General features: G+C 52.0%; 1 protein-coding gene across 1 annotated transcript; it reads left to right on the top strand.

The window, feature by feature from the left end:
* Positions 1-3,392: 3,392 nt before the first annotated feature.
* On the top strand, positions 3,393-17,956 carry LOC122369453. Its single transcript, XM_043344217.1, has 4 exons — positions 3,393-5,569; positions 15,655-16,374; positions 16,909-17,209; positions 17,384-17,956. Exons 1-3 carry the CDS (start codon positions 3,421-3,423, stop codon positions 17,202-17,204), a joined length of 3,165 nt encoding a protein of 1,054 aa, XP_043200152.1. The 5' UTR covers positions 3,393-3,420; the 3' UTR covers positions 17,205-17,209; positions 17,384-17,956.
* The last annotated feature ends 6,655 nt before the right edge of the window (positions 17,957-24,611 follow it).

Genomic DNA, 24,611 nt, shown 5'->3' on the forward strand with positions numbered 1-24,611 from the left:
GGACGACTTGGTACATGTAGTGCGTACGAGGCTAATAAAAAAGACGAGTCGATGCGTCCAGAGTAAATGCTTTTCAGGAATAAAAGATCGAACTGAGTGCGCCGCGCCTCGAGTGACGAAACATGGAAGAAGTGTAAAAGATGACAGTATTCCAGGCAAATTGATCTGTCCGTGCCACCGGCCCGAGCTGCTAACCGCATTAGGAATTTGTGCTGGACTCGTTCTAACCGTTTTAAATGAACTTTGGCTGCGCCAGACCACACAACACTACCGTATTCAAGAATAGATCGGACGTTTGCGTAATATGTAGCTATCAGAGCCCTCTGATCAAGTTTTTGTCTGGGCAAGCCGGTCTGGAAAGATCTGAATAGCTGTCCGAGGGCTCTGTTTGCTTTTGCTATTGAACTGGTAATATGAGCCGAAAACGTTAGCTTAGAGTCCAGCACAATTCCAAGATCGCGAACTTCTGCGACACGCTGAAGGGGGAAACTGTTGACAAGGTAGGTGTGTAAGATGGGTGCTCTTTTGAGAGTGACCGTGAACGAAAGGCACTTCTGAGCGTTGAGAGAAAGACACCAATCGGTGGACCATTTGCAAATGTTGATGAGGTCGGTTTGAAGGAGGCCACAATCAGCAGGAGTTGAAATTTGCCGGTAGATTTTGACGTCGTCCGCATACATGACGCATTTGGACGACGACACAACCGTCGGCAAATCATTGATGAAGAGAGAAAAAAGCAAAGGGGCCAGAAGGGCCCCTTCCGGAACTCCGGATTTTACGTTAGCCCACTCAGAAGTTCTTCCATTCACGATCACTCTCTGCTCTCTCTCCGACAGGTACGAGACGAACCAATCCAAAATTTTGCCGCTAATACAGTAAGTCGCGATAATACGCCGGTTATCGGGGGACGATACCGTAAGACGCGAATTATTCGCTGTAAGTCGTCACTTAGTCGTTATAGGGCAAGACGCTGTAAGGCGCGAGTTATACGCCGTAAGTCGTCGGGAGATGCAGTAAGACGCGAGATAATACGTAGTACGTCGTCCACTCCAGAAGTTTTGAGACTGGCCTCATAAAATCCATATGAACAGTGCTAGATACTTGTTGTTCTCACAAGTCCTTACCACAGTTGTTATAAGGGTACTTGCGTAATTTTGTTTTTCTACGTTGCAAAAGACGGCAAAGGTGTCACCCTGAACATGACAAGTCGCACGCGGCTTGTCACAGTGACCAAAGTAGATCACAGTCAGGTCGTTCATGTGAAGACAACTTGGAGGGTCGTTGTGCAATAAAATTTTGGGATTAGCTTGGCAAAAATGCCCGAGAAACATAGCAAATTGACTCTCAAAAGACTTGAGACGAAAGCTGGATGTATTTTTACCATCTTGAGACCAAGAGACAGAAGGTCCAATGAAAACACACTGACTCCTTTAGACCCAATAAAGACAGACAGCACAGGTCCACTGGGAAGCTCAAATTAATCCCTTACTTAGAACAAAAAGGCAAAAACTTCATAACCTGGGTCCCCTACACGGCCAGATGGACGATGGTCAACAAGGAATGATACGTGCAAGATACGTGAAGGTTCTGAGGGAGTTAAAAAAGAGATTTCGCCGCAAGAGGTCGGAAATCTTCAACTGTGGCCAGGGGCTCCTGCACCAGGACAGCGCACACACCCACAAGTCCAGCATGGAGACGAACTATCTGACACAGATGTGCGTCAAAACCGTCCGTAACCCTTCCCACAGTCCTGATCTGGCCCCCTGGTGTCTGGATGTTCCCCAGACTGACAGGGAAGCTCAGGGGCCGTCTTTCGGAGGATGTGGAGGAGATGAGTGAGGCTGTGACAGAGGCCCTGGGCACCTTCACGTTGAAGGCCTATCAGCAGGCCTTCAGGAAGTGACAGGAGCGCTAAAGCAGGTACAGTCTGTCTTAAAAGTACCGCGCAAAGTGACGGTGGATCCATCAAGCCTGACCGATGAAGGACTGCCAAATTTGAGTCACCGAAGCAATGGACATCCTCGTCCATTCCCCAGCTTCATTGGTTCGGTGACTTTCAAATTATAGCAGGCCCTTCCTCGGTCAGGCTTGATGGATCCACCGTCACTTTGCGCGGTACTTTTAAGACAGACTGTACATTGGACTCGGGAGGTTCCATTTCGAGAGTCACAGAAGTTTCATGCTTCTCTGAAACAGACAACTGTCTCTACTGGAAAAGTCCAAAACTTCTGGAGTGCACCACGTAAGACGTGCTTTGTAATCCAAGTGTAGACCATCGATGAGTAGAAAGGGCCCATTAGGTGGAACGGGTAGAATTAATTGATGTGTTTCGATTAACTCCGATAGGCAGAGTGGAAGTTCAAGGGTTCCAAGGGTACTCCAGAGCCGAGGTAATTTAGGACGTGGGATCGACTGCAGGGATAGGAAAAGGGGGAGGGAAGCGGGACGTCGCAGTTTGGTAATACGGACATGGACAAGTTTGAGTAAGATGAGTGAAAGTGTGTGAGACTGGATGAGTGTCTGCGGGAGCAGTTGCGCTTAGGTTAATCAGTTCGACCACCTAGCACCCTTCTATTATCCTCAGGGATGGACCATACCCGAGGGACCCAGAACAAACGCTTAACTGCCCCCTGTTTTTTTGTGGCGGTGAAACCCAATGATGCAGTGCCTGTGTGTTCGCCAAAGACTGACTTGCCTCTAAATGGCCTCGCTAAATGCACTCCTCGCCGAGGGCGACTGACCGAGATCGGAGTTCGCTCAGAGCCGATCCGCTCCAGGGCACACCACCCGACCCAGGGAGACTGAGGAGAGAGGCCCCCCTACAACTGCCGTTGAATGTTTGACGGGCCAGCTCAAAATACATCTCATTGGAGGTCAATCAGTGTAACAATTGTTTGAAGAGTCAAATCGCGTCATTACTGCCGCGTCCCGTAAGGGGGGCCGAAACCGCCCCGCTATCTCCCTATATGCAATGCAGATATTGTCACCAAACTTCAAGGACCCCTTTGTGAATCGGAAATCATTTTCACAGATTGTGGCCAATTTGTTCATGCATATTTCCAAAATGTTTACCGCAGTATACTGTAGGGTCTAAATGCATTCCAAAATTAATTTTGAAGTCTAGGCTGCGGTTGAAAATTGCTCTAATTCCTATAAATGTACCGTTATTAAATCCTGATTCAGTCGAACTTCTCAGTGCAGGGTCAACACAACGGCATGCTAATTTATATATCGAACTACATGTATCTACCATAGTGCTACTCCTGATTTCGCAGCCCTGCAGCGCGCCAGTCGCTGCCACTGGACGGACACGGCCACAGAGCGCTCCGTCTTATCTGTGTTCCTGTCAGGGTCGGTATATATCTACAGCGGCGTCGGCCGACCTCAGTCAGTCCGGGGGAGCCGGAGCAGCCAACAGCCATGTCACGACCACAGACATATTGTGTGCGAAGAGCCGAGCGGATTAAGAATTTGTACAGAGGCATAAACTGGCAAGTGAGAACGCTAGTGAGGAAGTACGAATCGTGCGCACATTTGATCCCCGACACTCTGCTGTTCACAGACGACATTTGCAACAGCAACTGTGCGTGGCATCAGGCCCACTGTGCCAAGTTTGAGGTAAGCCACTCTGTCGACAGACTGATAGGAGAACCGCTCATGGCAGCCCTGTTGGATGTCAATGACGCCGCCGCCGCCCGGTGTCGACACTGCCAGCCCGACCAGCCCCTCAGGTTAACCTCCATCAATGGATCGGGCAGCAATGCCGAGGGTCTGTCGGACGGGGTAGTCGGCCAAGGGGGGACGTCAGACTTCGATCTGATGTTCGAGTTCGACGGTCCCTTCCGCTGGGCGGCGCTCGGAAAGAGAGAGGAGCCGGGTGTTATTAGTCGACAGTCTGCACCACAGCTGTGGGCCCGACCGACCAAAAACCCAGGCTTTGTGACGCTGCACTGGGCCAAGACGACAAAGTGCAGCCACGAAAAGGCACTGGAGGCACTGCCGTCACATACCATGCGCAATATCATGCTGAATTTTTCTCGGGTTCTTTGCGAAGGAGAAATCAGCACCGCCGGACCGGCGGTCAATGTCAAGTCACCATATGATATTACAGACGGCGGTACTGACCACGTGCCCTGTATCCTGGTGCGCGGGTGGTGGCCGGCAGAAGGCCAGCTCGACGGCTGTCAGCTGGAGGCCGATTTTCCACCAGCGGCGGCATGGGATAGCATCCGTAGGTTCGGTGTGCATCTTGTGCCGACCGGCCGGCCTGGCAGTGACACCGAGTTCATCGAGTTTCGGATTTCCTACTCACGGGCAGAGTTGGTCGCCATCCGCCACCTCGCTCCAGTTATACGAGCGGCTATCAAGGCTGTAAAAGGCATGAAAGGAATTCTGAAAAAGAGCGAGGTGATGACCGATGAGGTGAAATTTAAGTCTTATTTTATAAAGACGGCGGGTCTCTGGGTGGCCCAAACTACGCCTGTTGGGATGTTGAAAGGCATCACTGACGGTGTCCACAAAATACTTGATTGGCTGGAGGAAAATTTTGCCATCGGAAGACTACCCTGCTTTTTCGATCACAACATCGATGTGACGGCTGAACTCAGCACAAAAGAGCGACGGGATATCATCGACACCATACGTCTGATGAGGGAGCATGCCACGCTCCTTCTGCTGGCAGTTTGTGAGGATCAGTGGAGGAACGTGGATCTGCTGCTGGAGGGCGGGACGGAGCCGCTCTCAGAACGTGAGCTGCGGCTCCGTCTGTTACGGACGCTCGTCCAACAGGCTGTAGTGGACGGTGTCGGTTACCGCCCCACGGCTCCGTGGTGGGAGTACTGGTGGAAGGCGAGCATCCCTCCGCTGGTCCGCACGGCACCACTTCTACTACAGTGGTGGCACTACAGCAACTCAGGAACATACAACCAGCAGTGTTATCTGTTCATGGCGTGGGTCGTGGTCGACCCGGCGGACCTGGTAGGCGGGACGCTGATGACGTCATCAGTCAGCGACATCGTCACGCTGGACGTGACGCCCCTGATACAACTCCTCACCAGGTCTGACCTGGAGTTCCTGCTGGGTGACCCGGACAAGGTGGCCACCTGGTGTAGTCAGCAGCTGCGGCGGCCACTGGAGGAGCGGCCGGCCGGACTGACCGCCGAGCTGGACACGCCGCGGGGCCGTGCGGAGATGCTGCTACAGCCCGAGCTGCTACTGCAGGCTGTCCGCGTGAACGCGCCGGGTAAGATGGACATGTGGCGAGATGAGGACCGGAGAATGAAGAACTGGTGGATGGGGAATGCGCACCTACCAATGCGCACCTACCAGGAGACCCGGGAGCTGCTCGAGCAGTTCTTCAACACCAAGCTTCATTGGCAGCTCCATGACCTACTGCCAGAGATGGACGCCGTGTCGGTGGCCACCACGGCCGGCCTCAAGCGCCGCCGGCTGCAGCAGCTGCTGTCCGGTGACCGGCTTCGTACGGCTTATGACGCCGCCACCGGCTGGTGGCCGGACCGATGGGAGATGACGCCGTACTGCCTGGCAGTGGACGAGACCGACTCACAAGGTAAGACAAAGTAGCACCGACCACTGTTAGTTACTCAAATAGCTCCATTTATATGTATTTCAAATTACCAGTAAATTTTGAGACGTGGCGGTAAAACACTAGAATGACCAAATAAAGCTCAATGATTTGCAGGAAATTGAGATATTAGTTGTTTGTGTGCTTGCTTATGGCTTGATGAACCCCAGGGTGCAGACGCCACCAGTACCAGCCGAGAACTGTATTCAGCGAGCGGGGCGGCGGTGGCCCGGGCGGCCACAGCCCAGACTGCATACGATACCGGCGCCGGCTCAGCGGCGGCTCCAGGCTATAGAGCGGGGTGTGACCACAGCAGCCACCACGATACATCTCCCCCTCTTACACGTATGCTAATAAGATCTACTAGAGAATGCTAAGCTGTACTCCAAGCACAAAGCTGGTTTTCTTAAACCCCGAAAATCCGACCGCTGCGAGTTTTACGAGGGCTAACGTGTACGGGGTCGTCAGCGGGCTGCACTGATAGTGGAGCGGGTGCCAGCGGAGACGTCGCCGGCTCAGGCGACGGCGCAGCTGGCGGAAGCTGCTGTGGTGGTGGTGGCGTCACCACCGGGCGTGGTACTGCCACGGATGTCGGCGGCACCACCGGAGGTGGCACTGGTGCTGCCCGTTGCACGGTTCCGTGCTGTGCCGGGACCTGTAACGGAACAGGAGGGATCAGCAGCAGGTGCCGTCGGTTGCGGCGATATTGGCAGCCGCCGAGCTCCACCAGATAGCTGCGTCTGGAGAGCCTTTGCGTGACGATGGCGGGCTCCGACCAGCTGCCCTTTTCTGTCTTGATCCGGACTCTGGCGCCGGGATGCAGCGGAGGCAGGTTGCGGGCGCCTCGCCTCTGATTGACGGTTGACTCCTGTTTCTTCTTTCTCCGCCCATCGCGGAGTTTGGCGTGCCGCCATGCCTTCTTGGCGGGCTGCTGAGCGACGGGGAGACGGGACTGAAGCTCACGTCCCATCAGAAGGCGGGCCGGGGAGTATCCAGTGGCTTCCACAGCCGTTGTTCGGTAGTTCAGGAGAGCGAGGTGAGGATCTTTTTGGCGAAGTATCCACTTTGCGGTCCTCACGGCCCGTTCAGCTGCTCCGTTGGATGATGGCGTGTGCGGGTCAGTGACGCGGTGTGTGAAGCCGTACGACGCTGCGAAGTCGGCGAATGAGCTGGAAGTGAACTGCGTTCCTCCGTCTGTTGTCATCAGATCCGGTATCCCCAGTCTGGAGAACAGGCGCTTCAGCCGCTCGATGACTGCGGTGCTTGTGAGGCTGGGCAGGCGTTGAATTTCCAGATACCTGCTGAAGAGGTCCACAGTCACGAGCCAGTTGCTGTTGTTGAAGTGGAAGATATCTGCTGCGATGTGATTCCACGGTCTTGACGGCGTTGGAGTCGTTACCAGTGGCTCAGCGTGCTGGGAGGGCGCGTGCACTTGGCAGAACGCGCAGTGCTCGACGTGGCGCTTCAAGTCGATGCTGATCTTGGGCCACCAGACGGATTCTGCTGCTCGCTGGCGGCACTTGTTGAGCCCGAAGTGACCGTCGTCATGTAGACGGTTGAGCATCTCTTCACGCAGACTAGGCGGTATGATGATGCGGCGGCCGTACATCAGCAGTGTGCCGCTTGTCAGGTAGAGAACGCTGATTTCTCCACGCGCGGCGAAGTAGTCCAGCATGTCGGGGTGCTTTGCTCCCTCCTTCCAGCCAGAGAGAGTCTGCTGAACCACGCGCTGGAGGAGTTCATCTGCCTGTTGTGCCCTGCTGATCTCCACTAGACGCTGTGGTGTGGCGGGCAGGTCATCGAAGACCCTCTTGCAGAAGTTGTGGACGTCTTCCTGTAGCACAGCGCCGATCGCATCGTGCTTCTGGAGTGGATGACGCGAGAGGAAGTCAGGTACCAGGTGCTGCTTCCCTGGAATGTACACCGCTGTTGCGTTGTAACGCATCAGTCGCATGAGCATGCGCTGACACCTGATTGGCGCATCTACGAGATTTTTCGTGTTGATGAGCGGGATCAGTGGCTTGTGGTCCAGTTGTAGGTCGAACGACGGCAGTCCAGACAGGAACATGTGCATCTTCTCGCATGTCCAAGTTGCAGCGAGTAGTTCCTTTTCTATCTGGGCCCACCTCGTCTCTGTGTCCGTCAGACTTCTGCTGCAGAATGCGACGGGCTTGAAGCTGGAACCATGCTTCTGAAGGATGCATCCTCCGATTCCGTAGCTGCTTGCGTCTGCGCTGACCACTGTCTCACGCGCTGGGTCGTAGAACGCCAGGACTGGAGCGGACGTGACGGCTGCTTTCACATCATCCAGTGCTTGCTGCTGCTGAGGCGTCCAGTTCCACGCAGCGTCCTTTTTCAGCAGATCGTTGAGGGGCCTTATCGCTTCGAGCTTCTCGTCGTCCACGCCGATGCCATTCTTGCTTATCTTCATGCCAAGAAACTTGACCTCGTCCCTTCGGAGCTCGCATTTCGTCTTGTTCAGCTTGAGGCCAGATTCCTGGATTCTTCTGATGACGGCTTCGAGACGTGCGTCATGGTTGCTTGCATCTCCAAAAACCAGCGTGTCGTCCATGTAGACGATGACTCCAGGCAGTCCATCCAGCATCTCCTGCATCTTTCGCTGGAAGCACTCCGGAGCCAGTGAAATTCCCATCGGCAGGCGCAGGAACCTCTTCCTGCCGAACGGTGTGATGAACGTAGTCATTTTGGAGCTTGCTTCGTCCAACGGGATCTGGTAGAAGCCAGAAGAAGCGTCCAGCTTGGAGAACAGTGTCGCACCGCCCAGCTTGGACGTCAGGTGCTCCAGGGTCGGGATCGGGAAGATCTCACGCTTTACGGCTTGGTTCAGCTTTTTGTAGTCAACTGTGATCCGGACACCACTGTTCTTCGGGACAGGGACGAGCGCGGATACCCAGTCTGTGGGTTCAGTCTCTGGTACGATGATGCCCTGCTCTTCCATTCTCTTCAGCTCCTCCTCCACTGGCTTCATCAGCGGCAGGGGGACGTGTCTTGCTGTGGAGAGAGCAACCGGGACGGCATCCTCGCGTAACCGGATGCTGATCGGTGCAGTCTTCATGAGACCTGCTTCTCCGAAGACATCTTCATGCACCTCTCCTGTGAACTGGAGAACACCCAGACGCGAGCACGCCGACCGGGAGAGGAGGTTATCTGCTGAGTCCACTACATAGAACACCTCCGACTCAGCTTTGCTTTTGAACATGATTGTCCCATGCAGCTTTCCTTTTACGGTTAGCACGCCACCGACGCTAGTGAGCGTGCTTGAGGCATGCTCAAGGGAGGGCAGGTTCAGTCGCTGGTAGGTTTTCAAAGACAGAATGCTAACGTCGGCACCAGAATCAACTTTGAACGTGACCTCCTGACCGCAGAGACTGACTGTGATTCTCCACGGCGCGCACGCTTTGTCGATTTCGCCAACGAAAGCATCATGTGGCGCTAACGGCTCGCTTGATTCTGTACGCTCTATCTGCCTGACGCTAGGTGATCGGCAGACGGCTGCGAAGTGATCCATTTTCTGACAGTTGGAACAAACTTTTCCCTTAGCGGGACAGTCCCTCGGTGAAGCATGCCGCTCTCTCCCGCAATACCTGCATGTTGTTGCAGAGTCGATGTGACGCGCTTGCTGTCGTGGTTGCGTGACAGTTGACTGCTGCTGTCGCCCGTGCTGCTGGCGCCGTTGGTGCTGCTGCTGATGGCCACGCTGGCGCTGACGGGCGTGCTGCGGCTGCTGGCGCGGCTGTCCGTACTGCGTCGGTGCTTGAACTCTGTTGACATCAAATGGACCGGAGCTGTCACGGCTGCTTACGATTTCGACGTTACGCATCATAGTAATGACGGTATTCATCGACACCTCTTCCTCGAGCGATTTGAGCTGGATCTTGCGGGACAGCTCCCTGTCGGACATCCCGGATATGAGACGATCCCGGATCCGCTCGTCAGCGTCTGCAAAGCCACAATGCTCGGCGAGAGAGAACAATGCCCTGATATACGATTCGTTGGTCTCGTGTGACCCTTGGCAGCGGAGCTCGAAGTTGTGACGTTCTGCAACGAAGTTCCGTCTCGGAATGAAATACTCGTCTAGCTTGCTCTGCACAAAATCAAAATCTTTGCTTTGCTCAGCAGTTAGCTTAAAAGTTGACACGATATGCTCGGCCTGCGGGCCCATGCTATAGATCAACGCAGCTACTTGTACATCACCGTCCTCCTTGTGAAGTCCCGATGCCAGTCGGTAGCGGATGAAGCGATCACGCCACGCCGGCCACTTCTCAGGAGAGGTGAAGTCAAAGTCCTCTGGTGGATGGAAACCAGGCATCTTGAGTGACGATGCAGCACAGCAGCTACACGAAGGTCTTCAACAACGGCTGATAAAAATCACAATAATTAGATGCACGCTTCACAAAAAGTCACTAACGCTTGCTTATGCTTGCTTGATTAGTGGCACGGGAGGTTCAGAAGGCAGGCTGCGCCATGTTTGTGTGCTTGCTTATGGCTTGATGAACCCCAGGGTGCAGACGCCACCAGTACCAGCCGAGAACTGTATTCAGCGAGCGGGGCGGCGGTGGCCCGGGCGGCCACAGCCCAGACTGCATACGATACCGGCGCCGGCTCAGCGGCGGCTCCAGGCTATAGAGCGGGGTGTGACCACAGCAGCCACCACGATACATCTCCCCCTCTTACACGTATGCTAATAAGATCTACTAGAGAATGCTAAGCTGTACTCCAAGCACAAAGCTGGTTTTCTTAAACCCCGAAAATCCGACCGCTGCGAGTTTTACGAGGGCTAACGTGTACGGGGTCGTCAGCGGGCTGCACTGATAGTGGAGCGGGTGCCAGCGGAGACGTCGCCGGCTCAGGCGACGGCGCAGCTGGCGGAAGCTGCTGTGGTGGTGGTGGCGTCACCACCGGGCGTGGTACTGCCACGGATGTCGGCGGCACCACCGGAGGTGGCACTGGTGCTGCCCGTTGCACGGTTCCGTGCTGTGCCGGGACCTGTAACGGAACAGGAGGGATCAGCAGCAGGTGCCGTCGGTTGCGGCGATATTGGCAGCCGCCGAGCTCCACCAGATAGCTGCGTCTGGAGAGCCTTTGCGTGACGATGGCGGGCTCCGACCAGCTGCCCTTTTCTGTCTTGATCCGGACTCTGGCGCCGGGATGCAGCGGAGGCAGGTTGCGGGCGCCTCGCCTCTGATTGACGGTTGACTCCTGTTTCTTCTTTCTCCGCCCATCGCGGAGTTTGGCGTGCCGCCATGCCTTCTTGGCGGGCTGCTGAGCGACGGGGAGACGGGACTGAAGCTCACGTCCCATCAGAAGGCGGGCCGGGGAGTATCCAGTGGCTTCCACAGCCGTTGTTCGGTAGTTCAGGAGAGCGAGGTGAGGATCTTTTTGGCGAAGTATCCACTTTGCGGTCCTCACGGCCCGTTCAGCTGCTCCGTTGGATGATGGCGTGTGCGGGTCAGTGACGCGGTGTGTGAAGCCGTACGACGCTGCGAAGTCGGCGAATGAGCTGGAAGTGAACTGCGTTCCTCCGTCTGTTGTCATCAGATCCGGTATCCCCAGTCTGGAGAACAGGCGCTTCAGCCGCTCGATGACTGCGGTGCTTGTGAGGCTGGGCAGGCGTTGAATTTCCAGATACCTGCTGAAGAGGTCCACAGTCACGAGCCAGTTGCTGTTGTTGAAGTGGAAGATATCTGCTGCGATGTGATTCCACGGTCTTGACGGCGTTGGAGTCGTTACCAGTGGCTCAGCGTGCTGGGAGGGCGCGTGCACTTGGCAGAACGCGCAGTGCTCGACGTGGCGCTTCAAGTCGATGCTGATCTTGGGCCACCAGACGGATTCTGCTGCTCGCTGGCGGCACTTGTTGAGCCCGAAGTGACCGTCGTCATGTAGACGGTTGAGCATCTCTTCACGCAGACTAGGCGGTATGATGATGCGGCGGCCGTACATCAGCAGTGTGCCGCTTGTCAGGTAGAGAACGCTGATTTCTCCACGCGCGGCGAAGTAGTCCAGCATGTCGGGGTGCTTTGCTCCCTCCTTCCAGCCAGAGAGAGTCTGCTGAACCACGCGCTGGAGGAGTTCATCTGCCTGTTGTGCCCTGCTGATCTCCACTAGACGCTGTGGTGTGGCGGGCAGGTCATCGAAGACCCTCTTGCAGAAGTTGTGGACGTCTTCCTGTAGCACAGCGCCGATCGCATCGTGCTTCTGGAGTGGATGACGCGAGAGGAAGTCAGGTACCAGGTGCTGCTTCCCTGGAATGTACACCGCTGTTGCGTTGTAACGCATCAGTCGCATGAGCATGCGCTGACACCTGATTGGCGCATCTACGAGATTTTTCGTGTTGATGAGCGGGATCAGTGGCTTGTGGTCCAGTTGTAGGTCGAACGACGGCAGTCCAGACAGGAACATGTGCATCTTCTCGCATGTCCAAGTTGCAGCGAGTAGTTCCTTTTCTATCTGGGCCCACCTCGTCTCTGTGTCCGTCAGACTTCTGCTGCAGAATGCGACGGGCTTGAAGCTGGAACCATGCTTCTGAAGGATGCATCCTCCGATTCCGTAGCTGCTTGCGTCTGCGCTGACCACTGTCTCACGCGCTGGGTCGTAGAACGCCAGGACTGGAGCGGACGTGACGGCTGCTTTCACATCATCCAGTGCTTGCTGCTGCTGAGGCGTCCAGTTCCACGCAGCGTCCTTTTTCAGCAGATCGTTGAGGGGCCTTATCGCTTCGAGCTTCTCGTCGTCCACGCCGATGCCATTCTTGCTTATCTTCATGCCAAGAAACTTGACCTCGTCCCTTCGGAGCTCGCATTTCGTCTTGTTCAGCTTGAGGCCAGATTCCTGGATTCTTCTGATGACGGCTTCGAGACGTGCGTCATGGTTGCTTGCATCTCCAAAAACCAGCGTGTCGTCCATGTAGACGATGACTCCAGGCAGTCCATCCAGCATCTCCTGCATCTTTCGCTGGAAGCACTCCGGAGCCAGTGAAATTCCCATCGGCAGGCGCAGGAACCTCTTCCTGCCGAACGGTGTGATGAACGTAGTCATTTTGGAGCTTGCTTCGTCCAACGGGATCTGGTAGAAGCCAGAAGAAGCGTCCAGCTTGGAGAACAGTGTCGCACCGCCCAGCTTGGACGTCAGGTGCTCCAGGGTCGGGATCGGGAAGATCTCACGCTTTACGGCTTGGTTCAGCTTTTTGTAGTCAACTGTGATCCGGACACCACTGTTCTTCGGGACAGGGACGAGCGCGGATACCCAGTCTGTGGGTTCAGTCTCTGGTACGATGATGCCCTGCTCTTCCATTCTCTTCAGCTCCTCCTCCACTGGCTTCATCAGCGGCAGGGGGACGTGTCTTGCTGTGGAGAGAGCAACCGGGACGGCATCCTCGCGTAACCGGATGCTGATCGGTGCAGTCTTCATGAGACCTGCTTCTCCGAAGACATCTTCATGCACCTCTCCTGTGAACTGGAGAACACCCAGACGCGAGCACGCCGACCGGGAGAGGAGGTTATCTGCTGAGTCCACTACATAGAACACCTCCGACTCAGCTTTGCTTTTGAACATGATTGTCCCATGCAGCTTTCCTTTTACGGTTAGCACGCCACCGACGCTAGTGAGCGTGCTTGAGGCATGCTCAAGGGAGGGCAGGTTCAGTCGCTGGTAGGTTTTCAAAGACAGAATGCTAACGTCGGCACCAGAATCAACTTTGAACGTGACCTCCTGACCGCAGAGACTGACTGTGATTCTCCACGGCGCGCACGCTTTGTCGATTTCGCCAACGAAAGCATCATGTGGCGCTAACGGCTCGCTTGATTCTGTACGCTCTATCTGCCTGACGCTAGGTGATCGGCAGACGGCTGCGAAGTGATCCATTTTCTGACAGTTGGAACAAACTTTTCCCTTAGCGGGACAGTCCCTCGGTGAAGCATGCCGCTCTCTCCCGCAATACCTGCATGTTGTTGCAGAGTCGATGTGACGCGCTTGCTGTCGTGGTTGCGTGACAGTTGACTGCTGCTGTCGCCCGTGCTGCTGGCGCCGTTGGTGCTGCTGCTGATGGCCACGCTGGCGCTGACGGGCGTGCTGCGGCTGCTGGCGCGGCTGTCCGTACTGCGTCGGTGCTTGAACTCTGTTGACATCAAATGGACCGGAGCTGTCACGGCTGCTTACGATTTCGACGTTACGCATCATAGTAATGACGGTATTCATCGACACCTCTTCCTCGAGCGATTTGAGCTGGATCTTGCGGGACAGCTCCCTGTCGGACATCCCGGATATGAGACGATCCCGGATCCGCTCGTCAGCGTCTGCAAAGCCACAATGCTCGGCGAGAGAGAACAATGCCCTGATATACGATTCGTTGGTCTCGTGTGACCCTTGGCAGCGGAGCTCGAAGTTGTGACGTTCTGCAACGAAGTTCCGTCTCGGAATGAAATACTCGTCTAGCTTGCTCTGCACAAAATCAAAATCTTTGCTTTGCTCAGCAGTTAGCTTAAAAGTTGACACGATATGCTCGGCCTGCGGGCCCATGCTATAGATCAACGCAGCTACTTGTACATCACCGTCCTCCTTGTGAAGTCCCGATGCCAGTCGGTAGCGGATGAAGCGATCACGCCACGCCGGCCACTTCTCAGGAGAGGTGAAGTCAAAGTCCTCTGGTGGATGGAAACCAGGCATCTTGAGTGACGATGCAGCACAGCAGCTACACGAAGGTCTTCAACAACGGCTGATAAAAATCACAATAATTAGATGCACGCTTCACAAAAAGTCACTAACGCTTGCTTATGCTTGCTTGATTAGTGGCACGGGAGGTTCAGAAGGCAGGCTGCGCCATGTTTGTGTGCTTGCTTATGGCTTGATGAACCCCAGGGTGCAGACGCCACCAGTACCAGCCGAGAACTGTATTCAGCGAGCGGGGCGGCGGTGGCCCGGGCGGCCACAGCCCAGACTGCATACGATACCGGCGCCGGCTCAGCGGCGGCTCCAGGCTATAGAGCGGGGTGTGACCACAGCAGCCACCACGATACATTAGTTATGAGGCGGAATATGACCACTAAAAACGTTTTCATATATGCTACATGTTAACTGATTCGCATTAGCATTGCATGACATTAGACGTTATGTTTTAACACTCATGCTTTCTATTAACTTAATTATAAAGCCTACGCAGACTATATATTGTCTTCTAGTTCAAGAAGGGTTTGACCCTGTGAGAGAGCATTATGACAAAACATCTTGTTTGTTTGTTGGGGGTTAGGGGCGCGCCGACGGCGAGGTCATTTTGCGCCCAGTGACAAAACATCTATTCACAAAATCAAATGTTTGCGTTCTGCTTCTGTTTCACCGCGATCCTCCTGATCGAATGGCCTTCCACCTGACCCCACTGGGCTGACCTCCCACCTGGCCGGTGGCCCCACTGACTGACCTCCCACCTGGCCCCACTGACTGACCTCCCACCTGACCCCACTGACTGACCTCCCACTGACTGGCCTCCCACCTGACCCCACTGACTGACCTCCCACCTGACCCCAATGACTGACCTCCCACCTGACCCCACTGACTGACCTCCCACCTGACCCCATTGACTGACCTCCCACCTGACCCTACGTCCCACTGACTGATCTCCCACCTGACCTCCCATCTGACTCCACTGACTGACCTCCCATCTGACCCCACTGACCGACCTCCCACCTGACCTCACTGACTGACCTCCCACCTGACCCCACTGACTGACCTCCCACCTGACCCCACTAACTGACCTCCCACCTGACCCCATTGACTGACCTCCCACCTGACCTCCCACCTGACCCCACTGACTGACCTCTCACCTGACCCCACCGACTGACCTCCCACCTGATCCCACTGACTGACCTCCCACCTGACCCCACTGACTGACCTCCCACCTGACCCCACAGACTGACCCCGTCCCCACCCACACCTGACTCCGCAGACCGTGACCACTTACACGATAATTATCCTCCTGACCTTCCTATATGCTGCTGTTTACTGATAAATCACATTGGACCAACCAGCTCTTTAATTCCATCTGACTTACTGTGTTCCAGACTCGGAACGGGATGACGACAGCGGAGAGGTCGGTGGTGAGGAGCGGCGCGGCGCAGACGAGAAGCAGACAATGGAGGGTCTGCCTCGCCCTCAGCGAGAGAAATGGCAGCAGCTGGAGCGACAGCACCAGCAGCTGTGGCAGGAGCTGGACCGGCGGGGCTACGAGAAGAAGAAGAGTCTGAACCAGCAGCATGATGAAGAGTGCCGGAGTATGGAGCGACGTCATGACAAAAAGTGGCGGATCATGGAAATACGGCACCATGACGAGCTGAACAGGCTCCAACAGCGGCACGAGAGTGTTACCATGTGCGTGGAGCTACAGAATCAGGAGCACTCGAATCAAGAGAGACGTAGGAGACATTTGGAGCTTCTGGATCGGAAAAACCGAAGGGATAGGGCAGTGCTTGAACGACAGCACCAGATAGAGTGGGGAGACCTGGAGCAGAAGGTCCAAAGGCAGTGGAACAAGCTGAAGCAGAGACACCAAAGCGAGTCACAAGAGCTGAAAGAGAGGTACCCGAACATCCGGACAGGGGAGGAGTTGGATCGGCTGATGGAGGAGTGCAGCAGGAGGCGTCAGCACCTGGGGGAGGAGTTGGGGAAGGAACTGGAGAAGGAACTGGAGTTGGAGCTGGAGAAGGAGCTCGGGAAGGTGCAGGAGGAGGAGGTGGAGAAAGAACTGGAGCTGGAGAAGGACGAGCAGCCATTTGTGGTGCGAGGTAAGATTTAATATCAAGGGGATATGTAAATTGTGCTGTATTTTGATTTTTGTTCATAACACACACGAGCAGACCAGCCACAAAACTATTAATAAAAAACTACCACAACGATAGTCAGTCATTAAGAAAAGTTTGGGAAGCTCACTCGTCCAAGAACCGTTTCACCCCATAGCGTTTCACGTTATAAATCTTGACATTTGAAATGTACAAAACCTTTTTCTCGATTGTTGCGATGTCAATCTTCCCATCGCGTTTGCATCATGTAATTATCATTTAATATAACGATAATCACATAGGTTCCAGGGATCACCTCTTTTCTAAATAACATGATTCTTTTTGCACAACTCATCAAACTCTTTTGATGATTTTGATATGTATGTAGATGTGTAGCCGAAGCGGTAAGGATCCTAACATAGATGAAAAATTAACAGCAGCTTTAAATATTAATGCTTCTAAAGTACAATACACATTTACACACCAATCTTATACATTCAGGGTCGATGTAAACAGTAAATCATGCCCTTCTGATTCCAGCCCCCAAGAACCATGAGCGGCAACAGAAACAGCAACAACATGGCCAACAACAAAAGCAGCAGCAACAACATCAAGAAGAAGAACAACGTCAGGGGCGGCAGCCGAGCCGGAACGTTGAACATCTCAGGAACCTAATAGAGGTCACCCGAAGACACCGCCAGCAGCGTATCCAGCTCCAGGAGCGGCAAAACCAGGAGCTGGAGGAGCAGAGGAGACGTCACCGGCAGGAGAGGAGGGATCTGGAGCGGCGCCTCGGCTGTCGGCGGAACAGCCAGGAGCGGCGCCACGGAAAGTGACCGACGTGAGTTAATTTGGGTGAAAATTATTCCATATTTACCTCACATAATAAGAATAAAATTCACGTTGAACGGGGTCTTGGAAGAGATGAAAAACACTAGGGGTACGTTATGCATGTTCCTCAGGCCTCCTGAGGCAAATATTTGCCATATCCAAGCCTGCTCTGTTTGTGTTTCAGGCGAAGTCGCGGACCACCCCGAGGAGGCGCCACTATGGAGAACAAGTCGAGGGTCAGTGATTTGGGGTGCCAGAGAAGTTCAAAATGTGTCGACTGTGTAGATATTGGAAATATGTAGAAAATACAAAGATAATTATCAATGATTATAATCATAACCGTTGCATTGAAGATAGGAAATTACAAATATATACATAGGTGAGTGTTGGTATCATTGTGTACAAAATGGCGATGTTTACGATGCTCATGACGTGTAAATAATTGCACATTGGATGTGTTACAGGGTGACGTATGTTGTGATACACGTACAAGTTGTTGTTCAATGATGTCATTTATTGGAATGGGCTCAGTGAACACTCACTGTTGTTGATAATACTCACTGATGTCAGTGAACAGTGAACACTCACTTTTTATGATACATGTCTTGTGTAATGTGCATTCTTGTAAAAACTATGTAGACATTAGGAGGTGTACCGATCGGTACATACATACGAATCTGTACCGAATCATTACATGGCATCCGTTGGATGTGGTGGCCACTGGATGTAGTGTTAATATAATGTTAGCAAGCCACGACTCAGCTAACTGCGAAGGAAGATCGGGCCGGCCGGGCTCCACTGATAGCGCTGGTCTGCACCGCCACGTCCGGCACAGGAAGGGTGACGGCCACTGCAGCTGGCAGGCCAGGAAGGACGTCAGATAGGCGGACTGGCACCGCCGTCTCCACTAGCCGCAGGCAGGATGGTGCGGTTGGCGTGGCGTCGGTCAGGGAAGGGGGTCTGGGGACGGGACAGCAATCTGGAAAGTACTGTGCAAGATGGAGCTGACGCAATTGCCCGGGTCGGGTCAAATGAAAATAATCATCTATGGGTCCAGGTCAGGTCATGAGGATTCGGGAACTTAAAACAGGTCCGGTTCAAGCAAATGTAACACTTTTCCTGTTCGTTACAGAGGATTTCTTGGCAACATTCTTTGCGTGTTTACATAATTGGGAAACGACGCGACCAGTGACGAGAAACTGTACAGAGCGTACGAAATAATGGACATAACATCTCAAAATTGGACCTCTGATGACCTTCAGTGACCTGAGGACCACCAGTGACGTCATCCCCCGTGGGCCAGCTGATCGTGGCTGCAGCGGTCCTCTCCTCTCTGACCATCACCTCAGACCACCAGGCACCAGAGGATTGATAGAGAACAGAACAGAGTGTACCAACAGATACTAACTCTAGTTCAGTTTTGTGAGATCGGTCAGCCCCGTCACCAAACAGCCAATGTCGATATATTACCGCCCATTGCAGATAATTGGGTCTCTATGCACATCACGAGACATTTGTAAATGACTCCCCATACCACTTACTGGTAGCACAGTAATGTCATGCATGTACGTACATTTCCGTTTGAGTCAGACGTTGTTTGCTGAGTCCCCGTCCCGTGCCATCAACCGCTCCCCACCTCTATCACAAGCAGAGTTAACAGGACTGCACGGTCTCACCGTCCTATACACTAGTCTGAAGAGTGGCGAGGAATGCGGCTCCATACTATGTCAGATGTCCAGCTATTGTCCGCCGGGTCACAGCTATCGCTAAAAAATTTACAGTCTGTACACATAGACACAACCGGCCGCAAGTTTAGTTTTCAATGCAGAACAACGGCCACCTCTGTGACCTACGGAGGAGGGTGGGACATAACAAAAAGCAGACGTTCTTAGGAAGATAAAACCAGTAAAACGCCTTTTGGGCGAAGAACGAGCGAGAGCGATAGTGACCCCTACACGTGCGGAAGGGCGAGAGGGTACTTCCAACGGGCTTGCGCAAAGCACCCTTCTAAACGGTCGCTAGCGGTGTACCAAATTTGAACGCAATCGGCCCAGCCGTTCCTGAGATCTGGAAGCGGCATCCTGCACGTGCGCACGTGCAAACGGGGTCAGACTGAATTTTGCACGGCACCCTACTAACTGGTCCCCAACCGTGTACCAAATTTGAGCGCAATCGGCCCAGCCGTTCTCGAGATCTGGAAGCGCCCCCTGCACGTGCGCACGTGCAGTAGCAGCAGTAACCGCAACACATGGGCATGCATTGTCTGGTTGGTGCCTACCTGTTTGCCAAGTTTCAGCGAAATCGCCCCAGTAATTACCGAGTTATTAAAATGGGAACAAATTTGACACCTCTTATTGTTGTATTTTGCACGTGCACTGGGGGTGACCCACATGCATCGGGAGTATCCTATTTTTGGTAGAAGGGATGCTGCTACCCTACAAAAATTACCGCAAGCCAATCGCCCAAGCGGCTGCTGAGATATGAGCCTTTCAAAATCACTACTTTTGCAAAACAGCTTGAACACCCTTAACTTTTCACGTGGCACGTGCCACGACGGTCACTGAGATGTATCAAAAGTAGTCAATTACGGGGTACTAGAAGGGATGGGGCTACCCAACAAAAAAGACCGCAGGCCAATCGGTCCAGCGGTTGCTGAGATATAAGCCTCTCAAAAGCGTTACAGGCCGGGCCGGGCCGGGCCGGGCCGCTCATACTGAGATTTTTCCGTTATATTGAAAAGACTCACTTCGCTCGCTGCGCTCGCTCGCTCGTAATTCGTTGACCTAGGTCAAACCGATGACGTCACAGGTCAGGTCAAATGTCGATTTTTCACCGTTTACAGGCATTTCAAGAAATGCGTTGTAAAATCGAGTAAAATGCATTTCATTGAAAATCATCGATGGGAAAATGTTCGTCAAACACATATTTTGCTATTTGAGGTCACCAGGTCAGGTCACAGAGGTCAGGTCACTGAGGGTCACATTATGAAAATACATGTGATGCATGTTTTATGGTCCATTTTATATGCCAAATACGATTATGTGGGTCAGACAGTCTTTAGGGTCAGTTTAGATTATGTTTCGGTGAATGTCAATTGTCAGTTCAAGGTCAGGTCAAGGTCAGGTCAAATTAGGTCAAATTTAAAGTTGATATTTGTGCATAAAATGGGTAATGATTCGATGCAGCTTGTCAAGGGGAGTTCAATGGTGGTTTTTGTTTTGCGCTACGTGGTCTAGAATTGCTAAAAATTGAGCTTAAAAATATGACGTCATCAATTTTGAAGTTTTTTCGCTATAACTTGGCCAAAAAAGAAAATATTGATCTTAACTTTGGTATGTTTATAGAAGAGCGCAGGGACTATCACATGTATTCCGTTTTTTCGACAATCGGAAATTTTTTGGATTTTTTTGTTATGCAAAAAAATCAAATTTTTGGATTTTTGGGGTCATAATCCAAAAATTTTGAAAATCCGAGATTTCATTTTTGTAGCGTTATCTTTTGTCTACATGACCATATAAAGAACTTTGAAATTGCGTGGTAACTGTAGCTTTTGTGAGCGTTTCACGATTTCATGTTTTTTGCTCATTTTTGCTCGAACATGACCTCAGTTTGACCTCAATAACTCCTGACCTAAAATGACCTAAAACTTGAAATTTGGTGTGAAGGTGTCAAATTGATTCCCGGAAAGGAACGTTTTCTTCCTATTTAGGAAAAACCACAGGGGGGCCAAATTGGCCCCCCAGCGGGGCGAGGGTTTTAAAAAGAAGTCGGTCGTAGACACGCATTTTTGGCCCCCACGTTCGCACGCCAATATCTTACGCCTAATTAATATGTATATGACAAGTATTCATCTGATTAAGGAATAAGTTGCAAAAGCACTGGCTGCAGTTTGATTGCAGTCTGTACCCGAACTACCAATTTGGTTACGGCACTGTCGATATTCGTCAAAGTCGGAAGAGCTATTATGAAACACACTCGAACGACAACGGATTCCTGTATTATTTCATCGATCCTGATCAGACATTATAGAGATAAATCGATGACAGACAGCCCGCCGTGCAGGACCTCGGCTAACATGTTAACTGGTGGGCCAAATGGCCCACCAGTGACCCGAAATGGCCCACCAGCCTCAAAGATTTGGCCCACCAGTAGTTTTCCGAAAAATCGAAGTGTTCACATTTTTCACTTTTCAAATTGAAATAGCAGATCTTATCGTACATTTTCAGGCTGTAAAGTACCCATCGGTGAAACATATTCTTGTGAAAAAACTTCAACCTATTGTTTGCAATATCCTCTTGGATGGACTATAGTACCCACAACTTTAAAAAAAAAATCCACCACCTACGTCTTTGCTGTATGATTTGTACTTCGATTTCCATGTGACGTCACAGTACTTCCATGGCCAGTGGTGTCCGGTGTGCTCAACCGGACACCACCGGATATGGAACGGATATTAACGGATGACAAACGGACGTCCAACGGAAACAAACGGACATCACCGGACGCTGACAGTTCTCGTCCGTTTCTCGTCCGTTGGTCCAATCCGGTGAAGTGTGACCGAGGCTTTAAATTTTATGCAATAATCGTGAAAGACGTCTGCCTCTGTCAATTACAGATAGTGTCGGCGGCTTGCAGCCGATCGAGGTCTGCGAAAGTTCTTGCAAGCTTTCCGATCGATCGAGTGGTTGCAGTCACATAAGCATCTGCCGCAGACCAGTCGGTTACAAGAAAAACTACGAATAAAGAACGGTCGGGTATAAGCCTGCGAGCGATCTCAGACGGCTCGTCGATATACACGATATAAGCCAGAGTCAAACTAGAGGTAGTGTCGGCGACTTCCAGCCGATTGAAGTCTGCAAGCGATATTATGCGTCTTCACGACCGGTATGATGCTTGCAGTGACACATCTGACCAATCGGACGAATTTCGAACCGTTCACAGTCCAGGGCGTATTTTAAGGGATTTTCACTGGGTCGGCAATCACAATTAGGGGCGGCATTTTGCACTCATAGGGGCGGCACTTGGCATCTGAGGGGGCGGCATACCTACTGATATTTAATGACCAAAAAAGACACGTTCGACGGTTCTTTTATAACTCTTTCCAAGTAATGATTTCAGATTCAACCTAAGCTCAGCGGTATTTCCGGGATATAGTTTTTCTCTCATCATAATGCGATAAATGAAATATAATTTGATTTTACAAAAAAATAATTTTAAAATTTTACCTGAGGTCAAGTTCATGACCTCACCAGAAATAGAACATGTTGCATACCAGTCGATCCGTATCGTCAAGCTTAAAACATTCACGCGTTTTATGGCTCTATCTAGAACAGTGGTCGGCAGGTCGCACGAGTGGTGCCCACTTTATGGGCGCTGGACGGGGCCATTACCCCCACTTGTCATACCTCATTGCTTACACAGCAAGGGTCGCTGATATTCGGCCATATCCTTAGACGTCTCTATTTTTCTGCATAGCTATAAATAAAACTCAACACATTTAAACTCTTTTTATGGAGAGGGAGAGCGGGTGGAGTAAGGATGAACTCATACATTTTTTATTTATTAGTTACTCGCGTAATGGACAGCGTATTGCACAGATAAGTTCATCCCTCCCCCCCCCCAGTTAATGAATGTTATACCTACCTACTCAAACATTTTGGTGACCCCAGTGACATTGTCATTGAGTTTTTGAAATTTGAATGACCTTCACTCGGTAACTTTCTCTCCGGCTCGGCCGGCGGACAAAACGCAAGCGGAGACAATGCGGGGAGTCCGGTGCTCTACCAACTGAGCTACGGAACAGGCAAATGCTCACCATAGATATACCGACTGAACGATCCCTTTATAACTTCAGCGATTGATAAGACAAACAGTGTGTCACTGTAAGTACATAAAATGTAAGTCTCGAAATTGCGATGTCTTTGACCAAAGGTAAGGACAATTTTGCGACCTTTCCATTAGGTATAAGGAAATGGGAGAAAGTCGGGGCATGTGCCTCTTTTTATAGGTAGACAAATGTCAAAGTTAACGAATTTAAACATCAGAAAACAATTAAAAATGACACACTTAATCGGAAAAATGCCACCCACGACCCCTCGTTATGTCCTTGAGGTCATGTCAGGTCATGGATTGGTAGGCCTCCAGCAGGTTTTTTTCAATAACTTCTGATAGAGACATGCGATATGCCTGAGCGATGAAAACACCTTAGATGATTTCAGTTTGACGATACAAATCGACTGATATGCAACATGACCTTTACCAGTCAGGTCATGACCTGGACCTGAGCTCAAATTTCCCAAATGACATTTGAATGTCAAATTATAGTTCATTCGACGCATCTCGACGAGAGGAGCGCAGTACTGAAAAAAACGATGTCATAACTTTCGTGAGTCAATAATTATTAAAGTAAAAAGGTTCTTCATTAAAACAGCTCAGTAGAGGGGCGGAGGGTGTCCACTGTCCCCTTTAACCCTCCCCGGCCCGACACGGGTTAAACAAGTTGTGCTCTGGAGGTTAAGTCGTTGATGTTAGGTCAAGTCTGAGGACTTTATAGGAACGTTGAAGAGCTATCAAATGCGTTTTTTCGCGGTGCTGTAGTTCTATTCTTCCCCGAGTTATGCGCCAGTTTGTCAATAAATGTTGAAACAGACAACATTTCACCCACATTTCACCTTTGATGACCTCTGGTCACCTGATATTTGACATTTGACTTGACCTAACCAAAGTACGGTTAACCAACTAACCCAAGTAGTTTTGACACTCCTTCGAATGCCGCTTACCGCGTGTCGCTACGTGGCCCAAGTAGCCAAGTTATAGGGGTCGGGAGGGGGTTCAAACAACCTCAGCCCGGCGCCGGTTAAGGGAAGGCACTATCATTTTGGGGGCGCTGCAGATATGCTAAGGGACGGCAGCATCATTTTGAGGCGCGCCACCAATTTTTTTTTAGGGCACTTAAACCACTTTGAGGGACACCACCGACACTGTGAGGAGCGCAATTATCTCTTTGAGCGTTGAGGGGTGGCATCATTACATTGAAGGGCGCCATGTGAGCAGTTGACAATGAGGAGCGCCTCCGATACTTAACCCTCGCCCATGTAGGGGGGGGGGGGTTGGTGCAACCCCCCCCCTGAGGTTTTTCGGAAATAGTGCAAAAACGGCGGCGCGCAGCGCCGCCAAATTTTGGGTACCTTATGGGGCAAACCTTGCGCATCTTTTGATAAAAAAAATTTGACCATGTCATGTCAGGTCACGGAGTTATGACGTCACAAAGGGAACAGCCTCCGGCCGGATTTTCACAAACTGAGTGCCAACGCCCGAGGTTTCCTGCCGGTGGTACGGAGATCGGTTGATGGATCGTGATGAAACTTCCCATGCATGTTGGGGCAAGTATTGGCTATCATATGGTATAAGAA

This window comes from Amphibalanus amphitrite, unplaced genomic scaffold (assembly GCF_019059575.1).
Source record: "Amphibalanus amphitrite isolate SeventyFive unplaced genomic scaffold, NRLGWU_Aamphi_draft 001036F_arrow, whole genome shotgun sequence".
Classification (NCBI taxonomy): domain Eukaryota; kingdom Metazoa; phylum Arthropoda; class Thecostraca; order Balanomorpha; family Balanidae; genus Amphibalanus; species Amphibalanus amphitrite.

What these genes read in the sequence shown, in the direction of transcription:
- LOC122369453 (XM_043344217.1), top strand. Translation starts at nt 3,421, where the DNA reads ATGTCACGACCACAGACATATTGTGTGCGAAGAGCCGAGCGGATTAAG. An exon ending in GGACGAGACCGACTCACAAG is followed by an intron (nt 5,570 to 15,654) that starts GTAAGACAAAGT and finishes ACTGTGTTCCAG; the next exon opens with ACTCGGAACGGGATGACGAC. An exon ending in GCAGCCATTTGTGGTGCGAG is followed by an intron (nt 16,375 to 16,908) that starts GTAAGATTTAAT and finishes TTCTGATTCCAG; the next exon opens with CCCCCAAGAACCATGAGCGG.